The following is a 21,513-nucleotide window of genomic DNA, read 5'->3' as shown; positions in this document are numbered from 1 at the left end:
TGTGGTGGATTGAGCTCGTGCATTCTGAATGGTGCGAATCACTGCCGGCGGCAGACCCAGGCTCTCTAAACGTTCCGTTCAGGGGCCAGGCCCACAGGCGCTGACCTATCACTGGGTAGTGGTGGATTGTATTGTCCACCTGTGAGAGCGCGTCGCTGCGCCACGGCAGCCACCAGGGGTTGCTCGACAACAGCTGAATCATTATGGGAAACCAGGAGGCACTCGTGCGCTCCAGAGCCACCAGAATGACTGACAGACGCTCCTCCTGTACACGTATCAAAAGACGTGGAATCAGAGGAATCGGAGGGAAAGCATAGAGAATGACTCTGGGCCACGGATGGTGAGCGAAAGCATCCACCCCGAGTGGAGGATCGTCGCGCGCGTCCATCGAGAACCACAGCGCGCATTGTGCGTTTTCGCGCGACGCGAACAGATCCGCCTCTGCCGCGCCGAATCTGTTCCACAACTCCCGTGAGATCGCGGGATTGATTTTCCAGTCGCTGGGCGAGGGACCCGCTCGCGACATCAGATCCGCGGCTCGGTTCTCCTTGCCTGGAATATAAACCGCTCTGATGGAGCGTAGCTTGCTGTGGGACCATAACAGCAGATCCCTGGCTATTTCCAGCAGGCGGGCTGAGCGAACAACGCCCTGTCGATTGATGTAAGCGGCAGCTGTTTTGTTGTCTGTTCTCACCATTACATGTTCGTTCCTCAGCAGAGGTGCAAAATGTTTCAGTACTTTGAGCACCGTGGAGAGCTCCAGGCAATTTATGTGAAGAGATGGCCGTCCTCTCCATCTCCCCCCCACAACCTGAGACAAACACATGCCGCCCGTTGCGTGAATCCAAACACACTCCCAGATAAACTAAACTGGGAGGGCAGAGGGGAGCTCTTTGTCCAATTTATGGCAAAACCCAGCAGAGACAAATGTTCCACAAGCTGACTGACACCTAAAAGGATGTAGTAACGGCACAAACACTGTCCATTATTTGACCAGAACAAACACGGTGGACGGCTGCACAGAGCAAAGAAGGATTCGTGTACGAGCCTGCACTTGAGATCCGCCTCTGACTTTCTGGACAGACCAAAGTCTTCCAGTGTTTTCACAATAAACTTCCTACTTCAGTGCTGTTTCCTGGGAAACAGACCAGTCGTCAAACACGTGCTGATGTGTCCCCTATCATGTAGCGCGGATGAGACCTAACGCAAACTGAAAAGAAAAAGTATTAATGACGAGTGTCTTACTTGAACACGATCCCTTTCTTCGGAAAGTCCGGGAAATCTCGTATGCACCTTTGGATCAGCTGCACTTTGGACTGGGACTCTGCTGCCATCCTGACTGCCGCCGAGCTCACCTCACCTCCGGTCGCTGCTCCTCGCTGGGTCGCAACTATTGGCGTTCGGCCCTCCTTCTTCTTCTTCTTCTTCCTCCGCTCTTTTTCTTCTTTTCTGCGCTGTGTGAAGCGCTGCAGTTTCCTTGGAGGAAGCCATCAGAATCAGGTCGTCTAAATAAAATAAGACTCTGATTCCTCTCCTGCGTAACGGCTCCAAGGCTGTTTCTACACACTTGGAGAACGTGCGTGGAGCCAGTGAATAACCGAAAGGCAAACGGTTGTACTGAAACTGAACCCCGTGGAAAGAGAAACACAGGAATTTCCTGTGTTTTGGGATTATAGGCACATGGAAATAGGCGTCTTTTAGGTAGATTGACGTGAACCAATCGCCGGGACGAACACATTCCAACACGTGTCTTATGGTGAGCATGTGAAACGGTCTCCTTATGATGTGTTTGTTGAACAGGGACAGGTCGAGTATGGGTCTCATTCCGCCTGTCTTCTTTGGCACCAGAAAATAGCGAGAGTAAAACCCCTCGTTTATCTCGCCTATAGGAATCTCTGAAATCACTCCCTTCTCCTGTAATTCCGTCAATTCCATCTGCAGAGCGGCTGTCTCCGCCTGAGACGTCATCACAGTCTCCCTCACTCCGTTGAATGGAGGAGGAGGAGAGGAGAACTGGAGAGTGTAACCTTTTTTTTATTACACTGTCCATCCACCTGTTTAGAGGAAGCAGACTTCGCCACACCGGGTAACACTCCGAAAGCGGGCGAGCACATTTTTGTGGAGCCTCTGTGAACATGGCTGATAACCACAGGAGCGCCCTCTCCGCCGCCGCGAGAGCTGGGTTTTGACCGCTCATCGCAGCCCATGGGAGGGCGGAAGCGAAAGGGCTGTGAATTCAGAGAAAACGAGTCGTTGTCTGAATCACACCCGAGTGGAAAATCACCATTAACACTTACAACAGGATCAGAGGTGGGGGAAGAACGCATCGCTGGCACAGGGTGTGTGAAATGTACATGTGAGTGGGAAACGTGTGCGTCAAAATAATCGGCCGCAAAAAACTCAGAGGAGACAGAAGTGGACTGAATGTCAGGAAACTGCTCTTTATTGAGAGGTGGTTGGCTCTGAAAAGAGCCGTTGTGTGCGGAAGATTCCGCGGAGTGACACACGTTTCCCTCATCCCGTCATTGCCGTCTCTGCTTGCGAGGAGGCTCGGCAGGCGGGTTTGACCAGGTGCACGCCGGTCGCCGGGTCCCAGCGGCCGACTGACGAGGGACAGGCCGCCTGGGCGCTGTAGCGAGATGCTGAGGAGGAGGCGGGGGCGGTGGAAGCGGAGTGGATGGAGACGCAGCGACAGCTGTGGCTGAAGGGCGTCTCGGTCTGCCGCGGAAGTCTCTGCGATCACGCCAGGAGTCCTGGCCGCGTTGATGCACAACTCCACGATGTGAGTCTCTTCACTCTATCCGCCTCCTCTGATGCCTGTTGCATGTGGGAAACCGCTTCCTGAAGGAGCGGACCAAACAGCCCATCGGGGCTGGTGGGTCCGTCCAGGAGGCCCTTCCTGATCTGCTCCGGAAGCTGGGACATGTGAAGCCACATGTTACGCTGTAACATGGTCATCCAGACCATGATGCGGGACTGCGCCACCGCCGCGGCCGACGACAAAGTGAGGATGGCCGCCATAGCCTTGCCGATTTCATCCGCTGCCTCGGCTGGCAGCACTCCAGGCTGCGCAGCGATGGAAGAAACAGAGGAGCTGAGCAGGGCGATGCTGTTGATGGCGGCTGCCGTCTGGGCGGCACACTGGTGTGTGCGGTCGGTGAGTCGGGCGGTGACCTGGTCACGGGAAGATGGCGGAGTAGGCCGACGTCTGCCGAAGAAGGTCGCCTTAGGGAGCAAGATGGAGGCTAGACTCGGCTCTAGCGGTGGAACGGCAGGAAAACCACGCTCCGTCTCCCCGTGAACTCTGGTGAAGGGGTCATAACGAGCCACCGGCGCCTTCAGCTTCCCAGGATTCTGACCGGCCTCCGATAGGAAAGGGCGGAGGGCGGGAAAAGTCGGCCATAGCGGGAGGCGTTTAGCCTCTTGTTCACTGCGGTAGACGTCGCCGACCATGTCGCTGGGAGCAGGTGCAGGCGGCTCCGGAGGCAGAGGAATACCTTTCCTGTCAGCCGCTCTCTTAATAATCTCAGGGAGGTCCCTGAGAAGAGCACCGCAGGCAGGCAGGTGGCCGGCAGGCAGAAGAGAGGAGACAGCTGGCTGGACCATCCTGTCGTCACCCATGTCTTCCACGAGGAAGAGGGGGGAACCAGGAGGAGAGCCCACAATGGAGGGAGCCGAGTCAGGGCACTCTTGCCCTACATGGAGCTCGCCCTCTAGACCGGGTGGGGTCAAGGCAATCGATAGCTTCTCTCTATTCCATGTGGAAGCTAACTGGCCTAGCCCAGGTGTCGCCTCCGTCGTCCTCCCGGAGCACCGCGAAGGCGTCCACCCGTCGCTGCTTCTCCTCCAGGGGCAGGCGTGCACAATAGGGGAACGTGGCCCGAGGAGTGAGGGCAAGCTCGGCATGTTCAGGGCCGAGACAGATTTCGCAGCGAGCATGGAGGTCATCGTCCAAGATGAAGGCGGTTTTGCATCCTGGGCACAGCCGAACCCCGCCGGTGGAACGCAGAGCAGAACACATCTTCTGTGCTTCACAAGATGACTGCATTAGTACGCTGAAGTAAAAAAGGGGAGCAGTTCTCAGGTCACGCAGGGCTTTTATACTCTGTGGGCGGACCTGAGTGAGGTAGCCCTGTGCTGGCACAGGGCGCGAAAGATTTCTTCACGACTGCGCATGCGCGCGGGGATAAACCCAATAGCGACAGCTCTTAGAGGGCGAAGCCTATACGAAATAGAACAGATCAGTTCTTTACCTTGTAGAGCAGCTCTTCTTGTTCCTTAGCAGAGTCACTGTAACCTTTTCTTGAGAGTTGTCTTTTACACAATTTCTGTTTAATCTAATCTAACTTTATTCATAGACCTTCTCTCCTATTGCTCATGTAAGGAGGCTGAGAAAAAATACAGCTGCAAGATAAACTATTTTCAGTTTTCTGGTTTTCTGCATCAATAAGTAAGAAATGTAATCACATTTTCACCAAAGTCACAAATACCAACAAACACAATATTTATAGGCTGACAAAACACACATATATATTACTGTGGAAATAAATGGCATATTTCTATCAAGATAGAAATATGCCTTTTCTTCATATACTATAAAAAATAAATAAAAAATAAAGAAGCACAAAGAAGGAAACAATCTCATGAGAGGGCTCAGCTAATGAGCAAAGAACTACCTGTTACACAGCTATTTATCAGAATAAGATCCATGTCTTGCCTCTTTTATGGTCAGAATCAGAGTCAGCAGCACCCATTCTGCACAGTCTCACACACGTGTGCCTCTCCATGGTCAAGGATATCTCTATCCTAAAAACATCTGCTCCTTTAGACCTTTAATCAGAGTAAAGAAAGGTCCATAGTATGTCAAATATCTACAGGATAGACAAATTCTTTTAACAATTTCATACAACATGATATTTAAGTTTTAATTAGATAGTGTCAAAAATTCTGCCTTAATAATATATTATTTTTCCTGACAAAAAACAACTAGATGAGAAGAACAGAGCCTTAAGAACCAGGTTCATCATTCTCAAAACTAGAGCAGGGACTGGGACTGTTCAGGCAGGAAACTCGTTGTGACCTACTCAGAGTGTCTCTGTTCCATCAGGAGCAGCTAAATCAGCATAGGATGCTTCGTGGATACAAACTAATGCCTTTGAAATGTATCAAAGCTAGTTTTGTGGTGTCTTAGACAACGGCCCAGTGTAATGCCCAGTTCTGCCTGAGTGCAGATACTGTAGTTTCGTGCACCTGTACTTCTTTACAGTAACATGGATTCCATGTACCACTTTCCTCTGTACTGTTAGGGTCAGGTCAAGACTGTCATCTTTACAGAAACCCAGGTCCCAACTTGTTCTTGTGATAAACTATACCCATACTATACCCCTGTCTCTTCTTCTTTCCTATAGTGTCAACATGTCTGTCAATCTCAAAGTCCACTGCTGTGTCAGATTAGTCCAGGTAAAACTGTAATACTAAAACAGTTAAAACATAGTATCTAATAATTATGACATAGTATAATCTCTTTTTCTTTGGTAAATACCTTGAGCTTCAATATAAAATACAAAATCCTACAATCATTTAGGTTTTTCTGACATACATAACACTGTTCAGATTAGTCAAAAGCATAGTATAGTAAAGAACAAACATAGAAGTATTAGCAATGACAATTGTTCTAATAGAGGGACATTAAAAAATCTATTCCATACTCCTGTGTGGGGGTCAAATTAGATGATATACATGCCAATCATAGATATATAGAGATATATAACATTCTTGGAACAAATTAATTTCAAAGAATCTAAGAAAAGACATATTTCTTTTAAAACCATTGTGGGATGTATGTAACTTTTAGATATATACATTTGTGTGTAAAACGTTTTTGCCCAGAATTATTAAATTATTAAGTCTTTCTGTCCTCCATAAAAATGCCAAATTTTATATTACGGTTAGACAAGGCATTTGTGTTTATCCAAATTATAAGTCGAAATGCAATTGTGTAAATTCTGCCAGAATAAACAGGAAACATTCCTGAATAAAAGAAGGTGCAATTATTCAGGCAGGTTAATATTAACCTTCAATCGTAAGAATTCCCAACATGGCTAGATGCCATTCATTGTTTTAAAATGAACTTCTTTAATATTGGATGGTATAGGGTTATATATTCTTACAGGCCAAATTCAAACCATAATCTATCCCTCTTTTTAGACAGGACTTTTTTTTTTTTTCTCATTCCTCTTCATTTTTAGGGTCAGCTTCCTGTTTGATGCTGGCCACGCCCTCCCAGGTGATTTCACAGGTATTCAGTTATGTGACTTGTCACGTGTTCTACAGCAAGCTCCCAGCACCAATTGTTTTCATTGACACTTTTAAATGCTGCTTTCTTATGCTGTCTTAAATTACCTGAATTCACCCCACTGTCATCAATTCTTAATTGTGTATTAAGAAACTGCATCGAAAAGGTAACTTAAGCTTAAGCCCTCATGTGTACAATGGCCTTCAAGTGTGAAGTGAAATTGACGATTTTAACAGGTCCACGTCTGTTGGTTGGTGTCACGGCGACTCCTGTACGGTAGATGGCGCTGTGCGCTGCAGTGCAGCTTAAATGAGTTGAAGCAGAAGAAGGCGTTTCTTCCTGTTTGGCGCACGCTAACGCTGCGTTAGTTCTTCTCACATCCACAGCGAGATGTTGGTAGGAGGTAGAGGAGTGCCGCTATGGTCCAGGTGTGTTAGGCTGTTGTCTCCTCACTGTGCCGAGGCTCCGTCGTCTCTGAGAGCGGCTGCTGCGGTTCGGTGTCACCCAGGCAGGACGTTTAACACCGGGAGCTGCAGACTGCTACAGAGCAGAGGCCCGAGCGGCACAGAGACCGCGATCGGTACCGCAGGTGAGTGGTGCCAAGTACCGGCTGCTTCTCATGAGCTGAAAACCTCTCCTCGTGCCTTTAGTCTCTCCTACGTAGCTTGAGGAAACACGATTTTTAGCATAATGTGAAGCCACAAATAAAGTGATGTAACGTTTATGCTACTTTCCGTAGCAGCCGTGTACTGACGTATTGTAACGTAACGAAAGTGAATAGTTCCCGGAGCTTTCTCAACCTAAACTTGGATTGAGAACCCGGATGGTTGTGTGATCACATCCATTAAATTACAGGCTTTGAAGTTACTTCTCAAGATCTAAGCCAGGGCATGTAATCAGCAGTGGGTAAGACAGATAGCTGGAAAACAAGCAGGCTAGTGGATCTCCAGGAGCAGTGTTGGCCACCACGATCTAATTCAAAGCTTGATCAGGCACCAAAAGGGACCCCACCATTAAATGGTAAATGGCCTGCACTTATATAGCGCCTTTCTACCTAACTGGTACTCAAAGTGCTTTACACTGCCTCTCATTCACCCATTCACACACACAAGCACACACACACACCGATGGCAGAGCTGCTATGCAGCTGACCTGACATTAAAAGATCAACACGTCAGAGAAGCTATTTCTTGAAAGGTGAAACTAAAGGGATGGTTCATTTCTCTAGAAATGTGTTTCCTGGATTGCCCTCTCTGCACATTTCTTCCTCGTGTCATACACACCAGAGCCACACGTACATGAGAAGCATCACTGTTCTTAAGAGTCTCCAGTTCAACAAGAGCTGTTAAAAGTTATGAGGAATGCTGACCACCAGGATGTGTGCAGGTATGGAAAAGTCAATCCCTTTAAAAATACTTCAATTCTGACATGATGTCACTGAGAGCCACAGTGTCAGCAGTAGTTTTTTGATCTTTGAATGTTGATCTTATCTTGGAAGGAGCTACTAGGGGAAAGTCTTCATGCCTGGTATCAATATTTATCTGTTTGATCTTTAAAAAAACAACAAACAAATAAAATCTTTCTCCCATCTTGCATTGGGGTCTCATGAAATAAAAACATTTCTTCCTATAGAGGATTTTTTTCTTAGATTTGTTTTGCCTTACCTTTAAGTCACTTTGCATCTGCCAAATCACTAAATGTAAATGTCTGTCACATCTACACTATAGTTTCTGTTTTCTGCCTTGACCAGCTGATCTACAGTGGTACTTGAAAGTTTGTGAACCCTTTAGAATTGTCTGTATTTGTACATAAATATCACACTAAAAGTGATTAGTTATTGAATAATTCACTATTTAATTTATTGTCAAACATGATTGAATCTTGAGTATTAGTGTGTGGTAATTCAACACTCTACATTGTTGTATGTTGTACATACAAGGGGTGGCTGTGGCTCAATAGGTAGAGTTGTCTGCCAATCACAGGATTGGGGGTTCGATTCCCGGCTGCCACGTCACATGCCAAAGTGTCCTTAGGCAAGATACTGAACCCCTAGTTGCCCCCGGTGAGTCAGGTCAGCTGCATAGCAGCTCTGCCATCGGTGTGTGAATGTGTGTGTGAATGGGTGAATGAGAAGCAGTGTAAAGTGCTTTGAGTACCAACCAGGTAGAAAAGTGCTATATAAGTGCAGACCATTTACCATTTATTCTAGCTTCAACTGAGGGATGCTGTTTGGCGTCCTGACATGAACTGCCTGCTTCAGAGCATTTCTATTAATTAATATCAGGACATTGATTTTACCATTCCAAACATCACCTTTCTTCTGTGTTAACACTCTTTGGTAGAACAACATATGTGTTTAGGGGCATTATATAGCTGAATGTTAAGCCAATTGTAGACGGGCAGTAATGATGTTTTTGGAGAGAAGTGGCTTATTCCTTGCAGCTCTGCAATGAAAAGCATTACTGTTCAGTGTTGATGCTGATGATGGACCTGAGAACAGAACATTGATATTGATAATTCTAACGTAATATTGCCCGCCGCATTAGAGGCTTATAGTTTCCTAGATGTGACCCTATGACCCCTGGACTATACTTTGATTTAGGTGGGATCTTTGTTGGATGGCCACTCCTGAATGCTCTCCTGGAGGAGTACATACTCCTCAGGAATCGTCTTGGAATCATTTTCAGGCTGGTGAGGTTCAGAAACCTTTGACCTGACCTTCCCTTTTAAATCCTAGAGGTTCACAAATGAATGCCACACACAAATATTGAAGGTAGAATACTTTTTTTTAGTAGATAAATGATATGGTTAGATTTTCTGTCCATTTGTTAGTTGGATTCTCTTCAGCAATTTTTAGAGAAAATTCAACATGGTTCACAAACTTTCAAGTAAAACACTTTTTGTGTACTGCTGTCTGTGCTAGTTTTTGTATCTGTTCTTCAACAAGTTGGACAATGCATGATGGTGACTGTAGTGATAAAGTGTAGATTTTACTTTGGGGATTTTTACATAAACCTCATGGTTCGTCAGATTGTACATGGAAACATTTCCAGTCCAGTGTCATGGTGGACAGAGCCAGAACAAAGGTGTGCGCCTACTAACACGCTGTGCTGCAGCTGCTTTGCATCTTAATATCTTTGTTTCCCTGCTTGTAGCTTGCTGACCCAAGAGAGGCCAGCACTAGGAAGTGGGAAGGGAAGTCTTGTCTCATTATGTTGTCTTCCTTCCAAGGGAAGCTGGTGCGGAATGGAGGGGATAAGAAAGCAGTGGTGAGTTGTGACTAAATGCGAATCATTACGGTTGCAACATACTCGTACTGTGCTGCATATGTCAAAATGTCTCTAATTTTGTTGTACAACGTACAATGACAATAAAGTTATTCTTATCATTATCATGGTAATATCCTTGCACTGTCTTCAGACGTCTGTCTGCACTTTTTCTTTGTGTTCTTGCACTGTTTGCACTAGGTTGCACAGGATGCACTTTATGTGTTTTGCTAGGACAACTTAGCAGTCCTCAGCTCCATGTTTGTCTTGTTGCCATTTTATGTAGCACCATGGTTCTGGAGAAACGTCTCATTTCACTATATACTGCTTCAGCTATATGTGGTTGGAATGACAATAAAGCTTTTTGACTTGACTTGACTTGAATTGTCTGCATCACTCTTTATCTCTTTCCCTGGTTTTGCCAGATCTGTATTGAGGGGAACATTGCCAGCGGGAAGACAACATGTCTGGAATATTTTAGCAAGACGAGCAATATAGAGGTACAGCAAAGCAATATCATTCTGTAGCCAATGTGTGCAGTGTGTGTATGTACTTCCATTAGGAGGCATCACTGTACTTCTTACACAGGCATGGTTTGAGTACTACTAATTTTTCATTCCAGGTCCTTACAGAACCAGTCTCTAAATGGAGGAATGTTCGTGGACACAACCCACTGGTACTGTGTGATCATACTGACCTGATACCAGAGTTCTTTTTATCACTCAGACAGTTGTAGTAGCAGATGGACTGATGGCTGTTTCTTCGTCTGATGTGCTACTTGTGTCAGCTGTTTTTTTTCTGTCCCTGCAGGCGCTGATGTATCAGGATCCTAAGCGCTGGGGCATCACACTGCAGACCTACGTTCAACTCACCATGCTGGATAGACACCTGTCATCTGTAGTAAGTGGACTGTTCTGCTAGTTCATGTACAGTGTGTCGGTGTGCAGTGCTGTGAAGTAGCGGGACAAAGATACAACTTCATCAGGAAATCAACCATTTACCAAGACTTGCACCAAAATGTTCTTGTTCTTCTTCACAGTCTGCTCCTGTCAGGATGATGGAGAGGTCCATCTTCAGTGCCAAGTACATCTTTGTGGAGAATCTCTTTAGAAGGTACTCTTGCTTGTGGTCAGAACTCCTGGGTCAGACTAAGAGACCAGATAAATGAATCCCTGCACAGTTTCAGACAAGTTCTTGCTGGTTTGATTGATTTTGTTATGTAACAGTTGAAGCACGAATGGCACTTTTGTAATTTAGATTTCCAAAGGAAAAAGACGCCTGAGTTGAAGTGGACGTCTTGACGCTATGTTGTAGATTTTTAAATAATGTATTTAAAATTGTATTTTTTTCAGTGGGAAAATGCCAGAGGTGGACTTTGCTGTACTCAGCGAGTGGTTTGATTGGATCACAACTAACATTTCCATTCCTGTTGACCTGATTGGTGAGAACACACAAAGCTAAAACACAAACATACATTTAATAAAGCTTATGTTGGTAGGAAATGCAGTAGGTAGGTGTAGCATTTTTATTTTTGACATTCCCTCATTAAACAAACATTAGAACTATAATGATATCCCATCATATAGTGTATGTCACATTTGTTTGATAGTGATGTTGGGAGCAGCTACAGCTTGTTGATGTAGTTTGTGTGAATCTTTTCTTCTGGCTGCAGTCTACCTGCAGACGTCGCCTCAGACCTGCTACGAGAGGTTAAAGCAGAGATGCCGAGAAGAGGAGAAAGTCATTCCACTGGTGAGGATGCAAACCCAAATGTGTTGTTACTTCACCATCCATCACTTTCTAAATATGAGAGACACTAAGGTCACTGTCAGAGATCACATTTCCCATGGCTCCATTTTTGAATTATTTGCAATTTTATTAAAAACTAAAAAATCACATGTACATAAGTATTCAAAGTCTTTCTCATGACACTTAAAATTAAGCTCTGGTGAATCCTGTTTCCACTGATCATCCTTGAGATGATTCTACAACGTATTTGGAGTCGACATGTGCAAAATTCACTTGATTGAATATGATTTGTAAAGACATACCTGCCTACATAGGGTCCCACAGTTAACAGTGCATGTCAGAGCACAAACCAAGCCATGAAGTCCAAGGAAATTTTTTGTAGACCTCCAAGAAGGGTTTTTATCGAGGCACAGAATTGGGGAAGGTTACAGAAAAATTTCTGCAACATTAAGGGTCCAAATGAGCACAGTGACCTCCATCATCCATAAATGGAAGAAGTTTGAAACCACCAGAGTTCTTCCTAGAGTGGGCCGTCCGGCCAAACTGAGCAATAGAGAGAGAATGGCCTTAGTCCTGGAGCCCAATGATCATTCTGAAGGAGCTCCAGTGTTTCCTTGTGGAGGGAAGAGAACCTTCCAGGAGAACAACCATCTCTGGAGCACTCCACCTATCAGGCCTGTGTGGTAGAGTGGCCAGACGTAAACCACTTCCCAGCAAAAGTTGTCAAAATGCACCTGTAGGACTCTCAGACCATGAGACAAAGTTTTCTCTGATCCGATGAAACAAGGATTGAAACTCTTTGGCCTGAATGCCAAGTGACATGTCTGGATGAAACCAGGCACCTCTCAGCACCTCCCCAATACTAACCCTATAGTGAAGCATGGTGTCAGCAGCATCATGCTGTGGGGATGTTTTTAGAGGCAGGAACAGGGAGACTTGACAGGATTGAGAGAAAGATGAAAACAGCAATGTACAGAGACATCTATGATGAAAACCTGTTCCAGAGACCTCTGGACCTCAGATTGGGGCATTTATATTTCAACATGACAACCAGGCTAAGCACACACAATGAAAACAAAGGAGTGGTTACAGGACAACTCTGTGAATGTCCCTGAGTGGTTCAGCCAGAGCCCAGAACTCAATTGAACATCTCTAGAGAGATCTGAAAATGACTGTGCACCAGCGCTCCCCATCCAACCTGATGGAGCTTGAGGGGTAAAGAAGAATGGGAGAAACCAAAAATAGGTGTGTCAAGCTTTTAGCATTATAATCAAAAAGACTTGAGGCTGTAATTCGTGCTAAAGGTGTTTCAACAAAGTATTGAGCAATGGCTGTGGATACTTATGTACATGTGATTTTTTTAGTTTTATATTTTAATCTCTTAAGTCCCGGGCCCTAATTTAATATGCATTTTTTATTTCTCTTTGCTATTTGGGCTTATTGGAACCTGATAAGTATATAAACTAAGCATCATCAGCTTCAACAGTTTTGGGAAGACATCATCTGCCTGCAAAAACAAATTATAAGACATTCAAAACATTTAGCATTGAAAACTAGCAATGCCATTTTCTTTACTCACCTATTTGTCAAGGGCTTTGTAACAGTTGCGATCAGCTTGCACGCACAAGAAACCAAAATGTGATGTACACGCATGTGTACGCCAGGTCCTAAGAGGTTAAATATACTTTTCTTTTTTTTTTCTTTTTTTATAAAAAAAATATAATAATAATAATAAAATAATGAATTTCATCAATTTTGGAATAAGGCTGTAACATAACAAAATGGGGAAAAAGTTAAACGCTGTGAAAACTTTCTGGATGATGCACCTTTTAAACTCACTTCTAAAGGTGTGTGTGTGTGTGTGTGTGTGTGTGTGTGTGTGTGTGTGTGTGTGTGTGTGTGTGTGTGTGTGTGTGTGTGTGTGTGTGTGTGTGTGTGTGTGTGTGTGTGTGTGTGTGTGTGTGTGTGTGTGTGTGTGTGTGTGTGTGTGTTTCCATCCATCAGGAGTATCTGGAATCCATCCATCACCTCTATGAGGACTGGCTTATTAAGCAAACCTCCTTCCCTCTTCCTGCTCCTGTTTTGGTCAGTGTCTGGTATCTGCAGGGAAGTCTTTTCTTTGGTTTGACCTTTTTCCCACCATGAAGTTGTGTATTTCCACTCTTTGTTCTGCTGACCTTTCTTAATTCTGATCTGTTTTTAAAGAAAACCTCTGTGTATATGTGCAGGTGATTCCAGCTGATCATGACCTGCAGAATATGCTACACCAGTATGAAGAAAACCGCGACAAGATCCTAGCTGGAAGCTGCCTCTTATAGCCAGTTACTCACATACACCCTGCTAGAAGACAGGAGAATCCTACCAAGCTGTTTATAACTGGGCTGTTACATTTACCAGTTTTTCTTCTCTTATTTAAATTTTTAGTTATTGTAAAAAAGGTTTCCTTATGAGAAGACATGTACTCAGCTACAGGTCACTCATTATACTGTATGTTCATGAAAGTTTAGGTAGCTTTTAATTGCAAAATTTTCTAGTGGATGGGACAGCTTCAGAAACAGCACTAACTTGAGTAGAAGTAAAACATTCCATTGATCCTCACTAAAAATGACTAGTAGCACATTGTGTGCAGTTTGTGGTTCAGTTTCTATTTATTAGTTTGTTTGGTATGTATGTAGAAATGAACACACTTAAGTGTTACCCTAAAATTTGCTGCTGTCTAGATGTCTGTAAATCATTTGCCTAAGGACCCTTCCTAGAGGTATGCCACAGCTCGGATTTGGACCCTGTTTACCACTACACTTTGCAGCTGTAACTATGAGTATCTTGAAAATCATAGCTAGATTCAATACCTCAACAGATTCATCAGTGGGCAAAATCACCTATGATGGACACAGAAAACTTTGTTTTAGTTGCTGTGCTTTTTCTCTAAATCTTGCTAAAACAAATACCGTACTTCCTTTTAATAATAAAATTAAAACAAAAAAAGTGTGCAATGTAAGGTGTTCTGATAACTAAAACAGGGGAGCTAACTGCAAACAAGAACATTTTGGTACAAGATTTTTTTCAGAGTAATGGAATAAAAGTAGTTAAGTGATAATAGTTTTTGTTAATATAAAAAATAGCTATGTTAACCAAACTAACACTCCAAGTCAATAGAAGGGTATTGCTGAAGTATTAGACAACAATCATCGGCAATCCCAACATTTTAATAGAATCTTTATGATACATTAGATGAGACAGTGACATAGGCTGATGTTTCCCAACAGCAAGAGAAAGCAGGTTACAGTAAAGAAACTCAGTAAAGGTTTTCAAGTCTGTTTTTTTGGAGAGCTACACCTGAAATCCCTTTAGTCCCTGTTTTTCATAATGGAGAAAACAACAATCTGAGTAGAGTATTCCTCAGGTAGGTGAGATGTCTCTGACTGTTCCTGAGTGACCTAAAACACCCTTTTCACACAGAAGTTATAAATCAGAACGTCACACTTCCAGTCAGAATCTATTTTCTGTCCTTTAATTTCTACTAGCATGATGGTTAGTGATATGGTAAGATAATAAACCATACAGTCCAATATTAAACACACATGATTTGAACAATTCATGGTCACATTTGTCCTTTTATTGATCAATTATATAGAAATTGAACAATTTTGGTTGGACTGGTTGGGTGTTGAGGGAGCAGCTGGAGGGGCAAACCATGAGCACTTGGGGGTGGGGTGAGGTCTGGCCAACCTATGGTTGACAAGTTTCTTTTCTATCTCTAAGACAAGTGGATGTCTTATGGGTCCAAATACAAGAAAGATCAAAGTGTTGCCTTTCCCCCTTTCTTTGTTAATAAAGATTTCATTTGCAGAGAAGCTAATGAGAAAAATGACAGAGGCTTTCATGTGTCTACCTTTTCTACAAGAAAGACAAACCAAGTCTGATAAAATCTGTTTCAGTACATAGAACATATGAATTACCATCAAATACTGCGTCAACAGCCTGTGTCCTATGCATGATAAACCACATCCACTGAAGAAATGCAGAGGATTCAGAAAAATGACCTCAAAGAAATGAACACATGCTTTTCGTTGCAAGATCCTGTCACACTCCCATTAAATGCACAGAATGTAACAGTGACAAGCACATTTATTTTAGATGACCAGCGTAACTTGTCATTAGCCAGAACTGAGTTCTTTGACAAAAGTTCAGCAGTGACATATACACTCAAAACCTATGCAGGTGTTGTAGAGACAGCAGGAAGAAAAGCCCAGGGATTCACAGTGGAATCTATGGACGGAACAGTGAAAATCCCGTTGCCCATTGTTATTGAATATAATGAGATCCCAAATAACAGATCAGAGATCCCTACTCCAGAAGCTGTATACCATCATCACCACCTAAGACAGATTAGAGACAAAATCCCAGCTCTCGAGCCAGCAGTTGATGTCACGTTGTTGTTGGGAAGAGACATTATTAGAGCCCATAATGGACGTGAACGGTATAATGGACCTCATGATGCACCTTATGCACAAAAGCTAGATTTAGGCTGGGTCATCATAGGTGATGTTTGCACAGGAGGTGCTCACCAGACAAGTACAGTCAGTACTATGAAGACCTAGATCCTTGATAATGGACGGCCCACTCATCTTCCTCCATGTGAGAATCAGAGATTTGAGTAAAAGAAATCTACAGTAGGATGGCTGTGGCTTAATAGATAGAGCAGTTGTCTGAGAATCATAGGATCGATTCCCGACTGCCACATCACATGCCAAAGTGACCTTGAGCAAGATGCTGAACCCCACATTGCCCCCGGTGAGTCAGACCAGCTGCCATTGGCGTGTGCTTGAATCTCTGTGTGTGAATGGGTGAATGAGATGCAGTGTAAATCTTTGAGTACCAGTTAGGTAGAAAAGTGCTATATTATTGCAGAACATTTACCATTTACAGTGTGGAGGGTGGAGGCAAGAGGCCATCTCTGTTTGAAATCACACACGGTGCACCACTAGCAGACAAGGATAATGTTGGCAAAACAGTCTTGTGCACATCAGATTGCCCACCATAAACTTACCATAGATGTGTCTCTGGACCTTTCTGCAGGGATCGTCAGCTTCGTAGCTGTATCGTACCTGTGTGCAGCTGTACTGAACTGAAAATATATTAATAATAACACTGTAAACGGTTCATTTGTATTTTAAAAGAATAAAATAGCACTTTATTTGCACACTAACACATGATATAGTGATTGTAAAGTATGATGTAATCCACTAATAACATCAGAATATAACGTGTTGGAGAAAATAAATTCGTCCAGAAATGGACTCCCATTATTTGAGGTTTACTATTCACCTACTGCCTCAAATTAATTGATCATGTTTTTTGACATTAAAAATTCAATGTTTAAATATATACAATACAATACATTCATGGGGCTAATGTGATTGAAAAACTAAAATACTAATATTATAATTCAGTATGTAGTACCCTGTTGATTTGTCTATGTTCACATCATTCAACGTGTTTCAGATTTTGTTGAGTGCAGCAACTCCTGCGTGGTTTGTAAAGAACAAGTAAAGTCTTCTCTTTTGGCTGTAGAACAAGCCATTTATTCTTCACAAGAACATTATTGTCAGCTCTGTACATCCGACATGGGTCACAACAGTCACACACATACATGTACCTTAATACTGGTAAAAACAACGCACAGAACCTCTTTCTCACTACCATAAACCACAATGAGTAAGGGCGCATACAACACACATACTAGTCTCAACAGATCTACAAATGTGTAAATGTGTGTTTCATCAATCTTGATTATGTTTGGGTAAAACTCTGTTACGAATAGTGAATGAAATATCCTCGGTTTGGAACAGTTCAGTTCTTGAAAGTGTGGATTAGACAGGTGTCAGTCTTTACTGTGGGCTAATGAGTGATGTTAACCTACTGAATCTACTGAAGAGAGAAGGAGAAGAAGGACAACTAAGAACTAACTTCCACTTCAGTAAAATGTAGAAAAGGCTCTAGTTTAATGTTAGAGGACACGTGTTGCACCAAACTTGTGAGTGAGTGGGATTTTGGGTATTTGAGTTAAAGAGCTAAGTGAAAGATGTTTAGTGGGAACTTGGAATGTTTGGAACAGTGTGCTTTAGATGAGGCGACGCACATGTTGCTGCTGTGGAGGTTAGTGCCAGTGCACATGGCCTCAGGATGGAGGTTTCAGGATTCATCAGGGTGAGTGGACATTGCTGGATAGGTTTGAAAACGCCACTCAGTAGCAACCTGAACTGTGAGACAGGACATGGTAAACAGGAACACATGAGCTCCAACAATAAGGTACCTTAAAGTGAAAATCCCGGCTATTCACACGTTACACTATGTGTTCAAATGCAATTTAATGGTTCTTTTACAAAAGGGTGATTTAAAGCTATAAACTGCCATAATTAGATGTTCTATTCTCTGAGTATATGTGCATCTCATATTCCTTTGTGTTTCGTCAGTTGATCTCAGGTAATTCATGGGACTTTCAGCTTATTTATAGTGTAGCTATTTAATAGACTAACCAGGGATTTTGGCACTGTAGCCAGAATCATACCTCTCATTGGTGGTCAGTCTCATATCCCAATATTAAATGAATTAGTAGCTCCTCCCATCTTCTCATCTTTCATGCAGGGTGTTTGTTTAAATGTGTGAGATAACGTGTTGAAAAATGTACATTAGCAACAGATGCTTCAACAAACAACATGACTTTATATGTTTTTTGTTGTTTGTAGATCACTTCCTGTTTACCATTAAAATATTTACTGTTTGTTGGTCCTACAGTGCCAATAGTAACTATAAATAAATATTCACCCCTTAACATCTATATTATATATTTTATTATTGTATTGTAATATAGTTATTAGTAGTTACCTCCACCATCTACAGCCTCTAACAGACACAGAAATAATCACTCATCCACCTTCAACCTTTGTCTGTCAGCTTCTACCAGCTCCCTGCAGTTGCCGCCTCTGTCTACAGATTCCAGCAGTCACCTGTTGTCCAAAAGTATTTTCTCCAGCTTTTCTCGTCTGATCAATTCAACCTGTATTTATTGTTAAATGAACCAAATGTTCTTTGTTCTGTGACATCCTACAACTGCACATATGGTAGATGGAAGTTCTGATAGGTGCAACAGATATTAAAGCTAAAACCATATTTACAATACAGAATTCATTTGTGAAGTTGACCATCCTTTGAAATAATAGCAATATGGTAATTTAAAAACTATGCAAATGTACTATTTATCATGTAGAAAACAGTAACATGGTCTGTGATAAAACAGTAACATGGTCTGTAATAAAACTGTAACATGGTCTGTTATAAAACAGTAACATGGTCTGTGATAAAACAGTAACATGGTCTGTAATAAAACAGTAACATGGTCTGGGATAAAACAGTAACATGGTCTGTAATAAAACAGTAACATGGTCTGGGATAAAACAGTAACATGGTCTGTAATAAAACAGTAACATGGTCTGGGATAAAACTGTAACATGGTCTGTAACAAAATAGTAACATGGTCTGGGAAAAAACAGTAACATGGTCTGTAACAAAACAGTAACATGGTCTGGGATAAAACTGTAACATGGTCTGTAATAAAAAAGTAACATGGTCTGGGATAAAACAGTAACATGGTCTGTAACAAAACAGTAACATGGTCTGGGATAAAACTGTAACATGGTCTGTAATAAAAAAGTAACATGGTCTGGGATAAAACAGTAACATGGTCTGTAATAAAACAGTAACATGGTCTGTAATAAAACAGTAACATGGTCGTGTTTGAGTCATATTAGCTCTTTTCATGAAAATGGACGCACCCCTGGTTCAGTTCACTTTCCATCGTTTCAATCAAAAGTCTGCTCCACTATCTATTACTCGCGCATGCGTCTTGTGTGTGTGTTTCCTCTCTTTTAATAATAATATAAATAAATAAATATAATTTCCTGTTCAGTGTATTTAGCGTACGGTGTGAGCACCGGGGTGGAGACTGTTCATGTCTCAGTCAACTCACAAACACAGAGAAGACTTTCAAAGGGTTCAAATCTCATTTTCCATCATGAAACTTGGATGTTTGTCTGTTCTCTGACTAGGAGTCTTTAGTCGTCATTGGGATGGAGCAAGTCTTCAGTACAAGAGACAATCTGGAAGAAATCGTGGAGTGAAAAACTTTTCTTGACCGTCTGAGGTTTTGTTGATTTTTAAATGGGGATCTGGTGGAAATGATTCACCATTACAACCACAGAATCTTTGGCGTCCATTTTGTGATCCGACCGCGTCCTCACGTCTTCTCTGCTCCAAGTTGACTTTCACTCTTTCTGTCAACATCTTGTCATTAAGTAAATGGTAAATGGCCTGCACTTATACAGCGCTTTTCTACCTAGCTGGTACTCAAAGCGCTTTACACTGCGTCTCATTCACCCATTCACACGCACAAGCACACACCGATGGCAGAGCTGCTATGCAGCTGACCTGACTCACCGGGGGCAACTAGGGGTTCAGTATCTTGACCAAGGACACTTTGGCATGTGACGTGGCACGCGGGAATCGAACCACTAATCCTGTGATTGGCAGACAACTGCTCTACCTATTGAGTCACAGCCACCGTGTCTCCTCTGTTTGACCACATTTTCCCACAGGAAATAAATCCACACTTCATTTCTTCTTATTCTTCATATGTTCATCTAGGTTTTCTCTTCATTTTACATTTCATCCAAACCAAACTATGAACAAATAACAAACTTTCTCTCTCAGTGAAATGATGATGATACTGTCATGGCTTTTACTTCACATCCAAAGTCTCATACAGCATAGTATAGGGCATGTAGAAGGCTGTCTTTTTTTCTTTTTTTGTCTAGGATATATAAGCATTTGTTGTCCTGCACTGCCACCTAGTGACACATTAACACCAGTGTTTTAACTAACATTCTCAAAGGCACATATGTGAACTGCGATTTAAACACTTATTGACTTGTATCAGATTATTCATATTATGACTTCCCCCTTCTTTCATAAACAAACCGTATAACCTGAGTGGTCAAATAAAATGTCATTTGTCCATTCACTTATTAAACTATGTGAGTAATCCTCCCAGATCTGGCTGCTGAGTGTGTTCCTCACATACACTTGTTCTTTGTTCTGCAGGGCTCTTCTCTCACCCCCTGCACTTTTAACACAGAACACCCGCTGCTTTGTCTCCTTTACTCTGTTGGACTCCAGGTGGTGGTCAGTGTCTGGATGGTATGACTGCAGAGCTTCTTTGCTGGTTGGCAATATTTGGATCTTGGCTTCCTCCCATAGAGTAGCTCATATAGTGATGGCATATTGTTGTCAAGTGGTGTTATCCTGTACATCCACAGTTGTGGTAGGGACATTTGTTCTCTTCCTTTGCCTTCTTCCATGCCGCTTTCACTGTCCCCACAGCTCTTTAAACTACGCTGTTGGCTTGAAGTATGTGCACACTGTTCCTGCTGACATGTCGGGCAGTAGCCTCACGACTGGAAAGTGAGAATAATCTCGATAATCAGATATTTGTATCTGCACACTCTGATTTAAATTAGTACTAACCGAAATAAAGCCAAATGTGCAACAAGTTCCATCTGTTATATACCTTGTAAATATGCAGATGTTCTTAACGGGTTATCCATCACGTTTTTCACAAACATTAACAGACACATTAGACACAACACAGCGCGTTTTCCCATGTTACACTGAACATACATTGTACCGCACTTGCTAGCTTACTGCTAAATCCATCACTGCAGAAACAGGCTATGTTGTTCACACAGTTATTAGAAACAGCTGCAAACATAATAAAACAAACTCAACACAGCATTTCCTGACTTACTGCTCACGCATTCAAAACTTACGAACGTTTTTCACACCTAAAAACGGATAAAATCAATAAACATGTTGCACACGGACGTCATTCATTATGAAGAATGAATCTACCGCGACGAGAGCGCCCCCTTCTGGATATTCACAGGCACAACTAATTAATGACCGTGTAATTTACTACAGATTCAGTGAATTTACTGTTTTAAACAGATCATGGTACTGTTTTATTACAGACCATGTTACAGTTTTATCCCAGACCATGTTACTGTTTTATTACAGACCATGTTACTGTTTTATTACAGACCATGTTACTGTTTTATCCCAGACCATGTTACTTTTTTATTACCGGAC

The 21,513-nt window shown here is 42.7% G+C and overlaps 1 protein-coding gene across 6 annotated transcripts; it reads left to right on the top strand.

The window, feature by feature from the left end:
• The first annotated feature begins 6,620 nt into the window (after positions 1-6,620).
• Positions 6,621-14,906, top strand: tk2 (thymidine kinase 2). Of its 6 annotated transcripts, none has more exons than XM_026354376.1 (11): positions 6,798-6,884; positions 7,524-7,681; positions 9,527-9,564; positions 9,987-10,061; positions 10,184-10,237; positions 10,372-10,461; positions 10,601-10,674; positions 10,914-11,002; positions 11,234-11,313; positions 13,315-13,395; positions 13,539-14,906. In XM_026354376.1, the coding sequence occupies exons 2-11, from the start codon at positions 7,657-7,659 to the stop codon at positions 13,626-13,628; spliced, it is 696 nt and encodes a 231-aa protein (XP_026210161.1). In that variant the 5' UTR covers positions 6,798-6,884; positions 7,524-7,656; the 3' UTR covers positions 13,629-14,906. The 6 variants fall into 6 exon arrangements, with proteins under 6 accessions (XP_026210159.1, XP_026210160.1, XP_026210164.1 ...); XM_026354378.1 differs by having other exon boundaries at positions 9,451-9,564; XM_026354374.1 differs by lacking the exon at positions 7,524-7,681 and having other exon boundaries at positions 6,621-6,884.
• Positions 14,907-21,513: the final 6,607 nt, after the last annotated feature.

This window comes from Anabas testudineus, chromosome 15 (genome assembly GCF_900324465.2).
Source record: "Anabas testudineus chromosome 15, fAnaTes1.2, whole genome shotgun sequence".
NCBI classification, from domain to species: Eukaryota; Metazoa; Chordata; class Actinopteri; order Anabantiformes; family Anabantidae; genus Anabas; species Anabas testudineus.
The sequence above is the reverse complement of the archived record's forward strand: the minus strand, read 5'-3'. Positions and strand labels throughout refer to the sequence as shown.

Coding starts and splice junctions, on each gene's coding strand:
- tk2 (XM_026354374.1), top strand. CDS start 6,686: ATGTTGGTAGGAGGTAGAGGAGTGCCGCTATGGTCCAGGTGTGTTAGG. Junction 10,062..10,183: donor GCAAGACGAGCAATATAGAG/GTACAGCAAAGC, acceptor TTTTCATTCCAG/GTCCTTACAGAACCAGTCTC. Junction 10,675..10,913: donor GTGGAGAATCTCTTTAGAAG/GTACTCTTGCTT, acceptor TATTTTTTTCAG/TGGGAAAATGCCAGAGGTGG.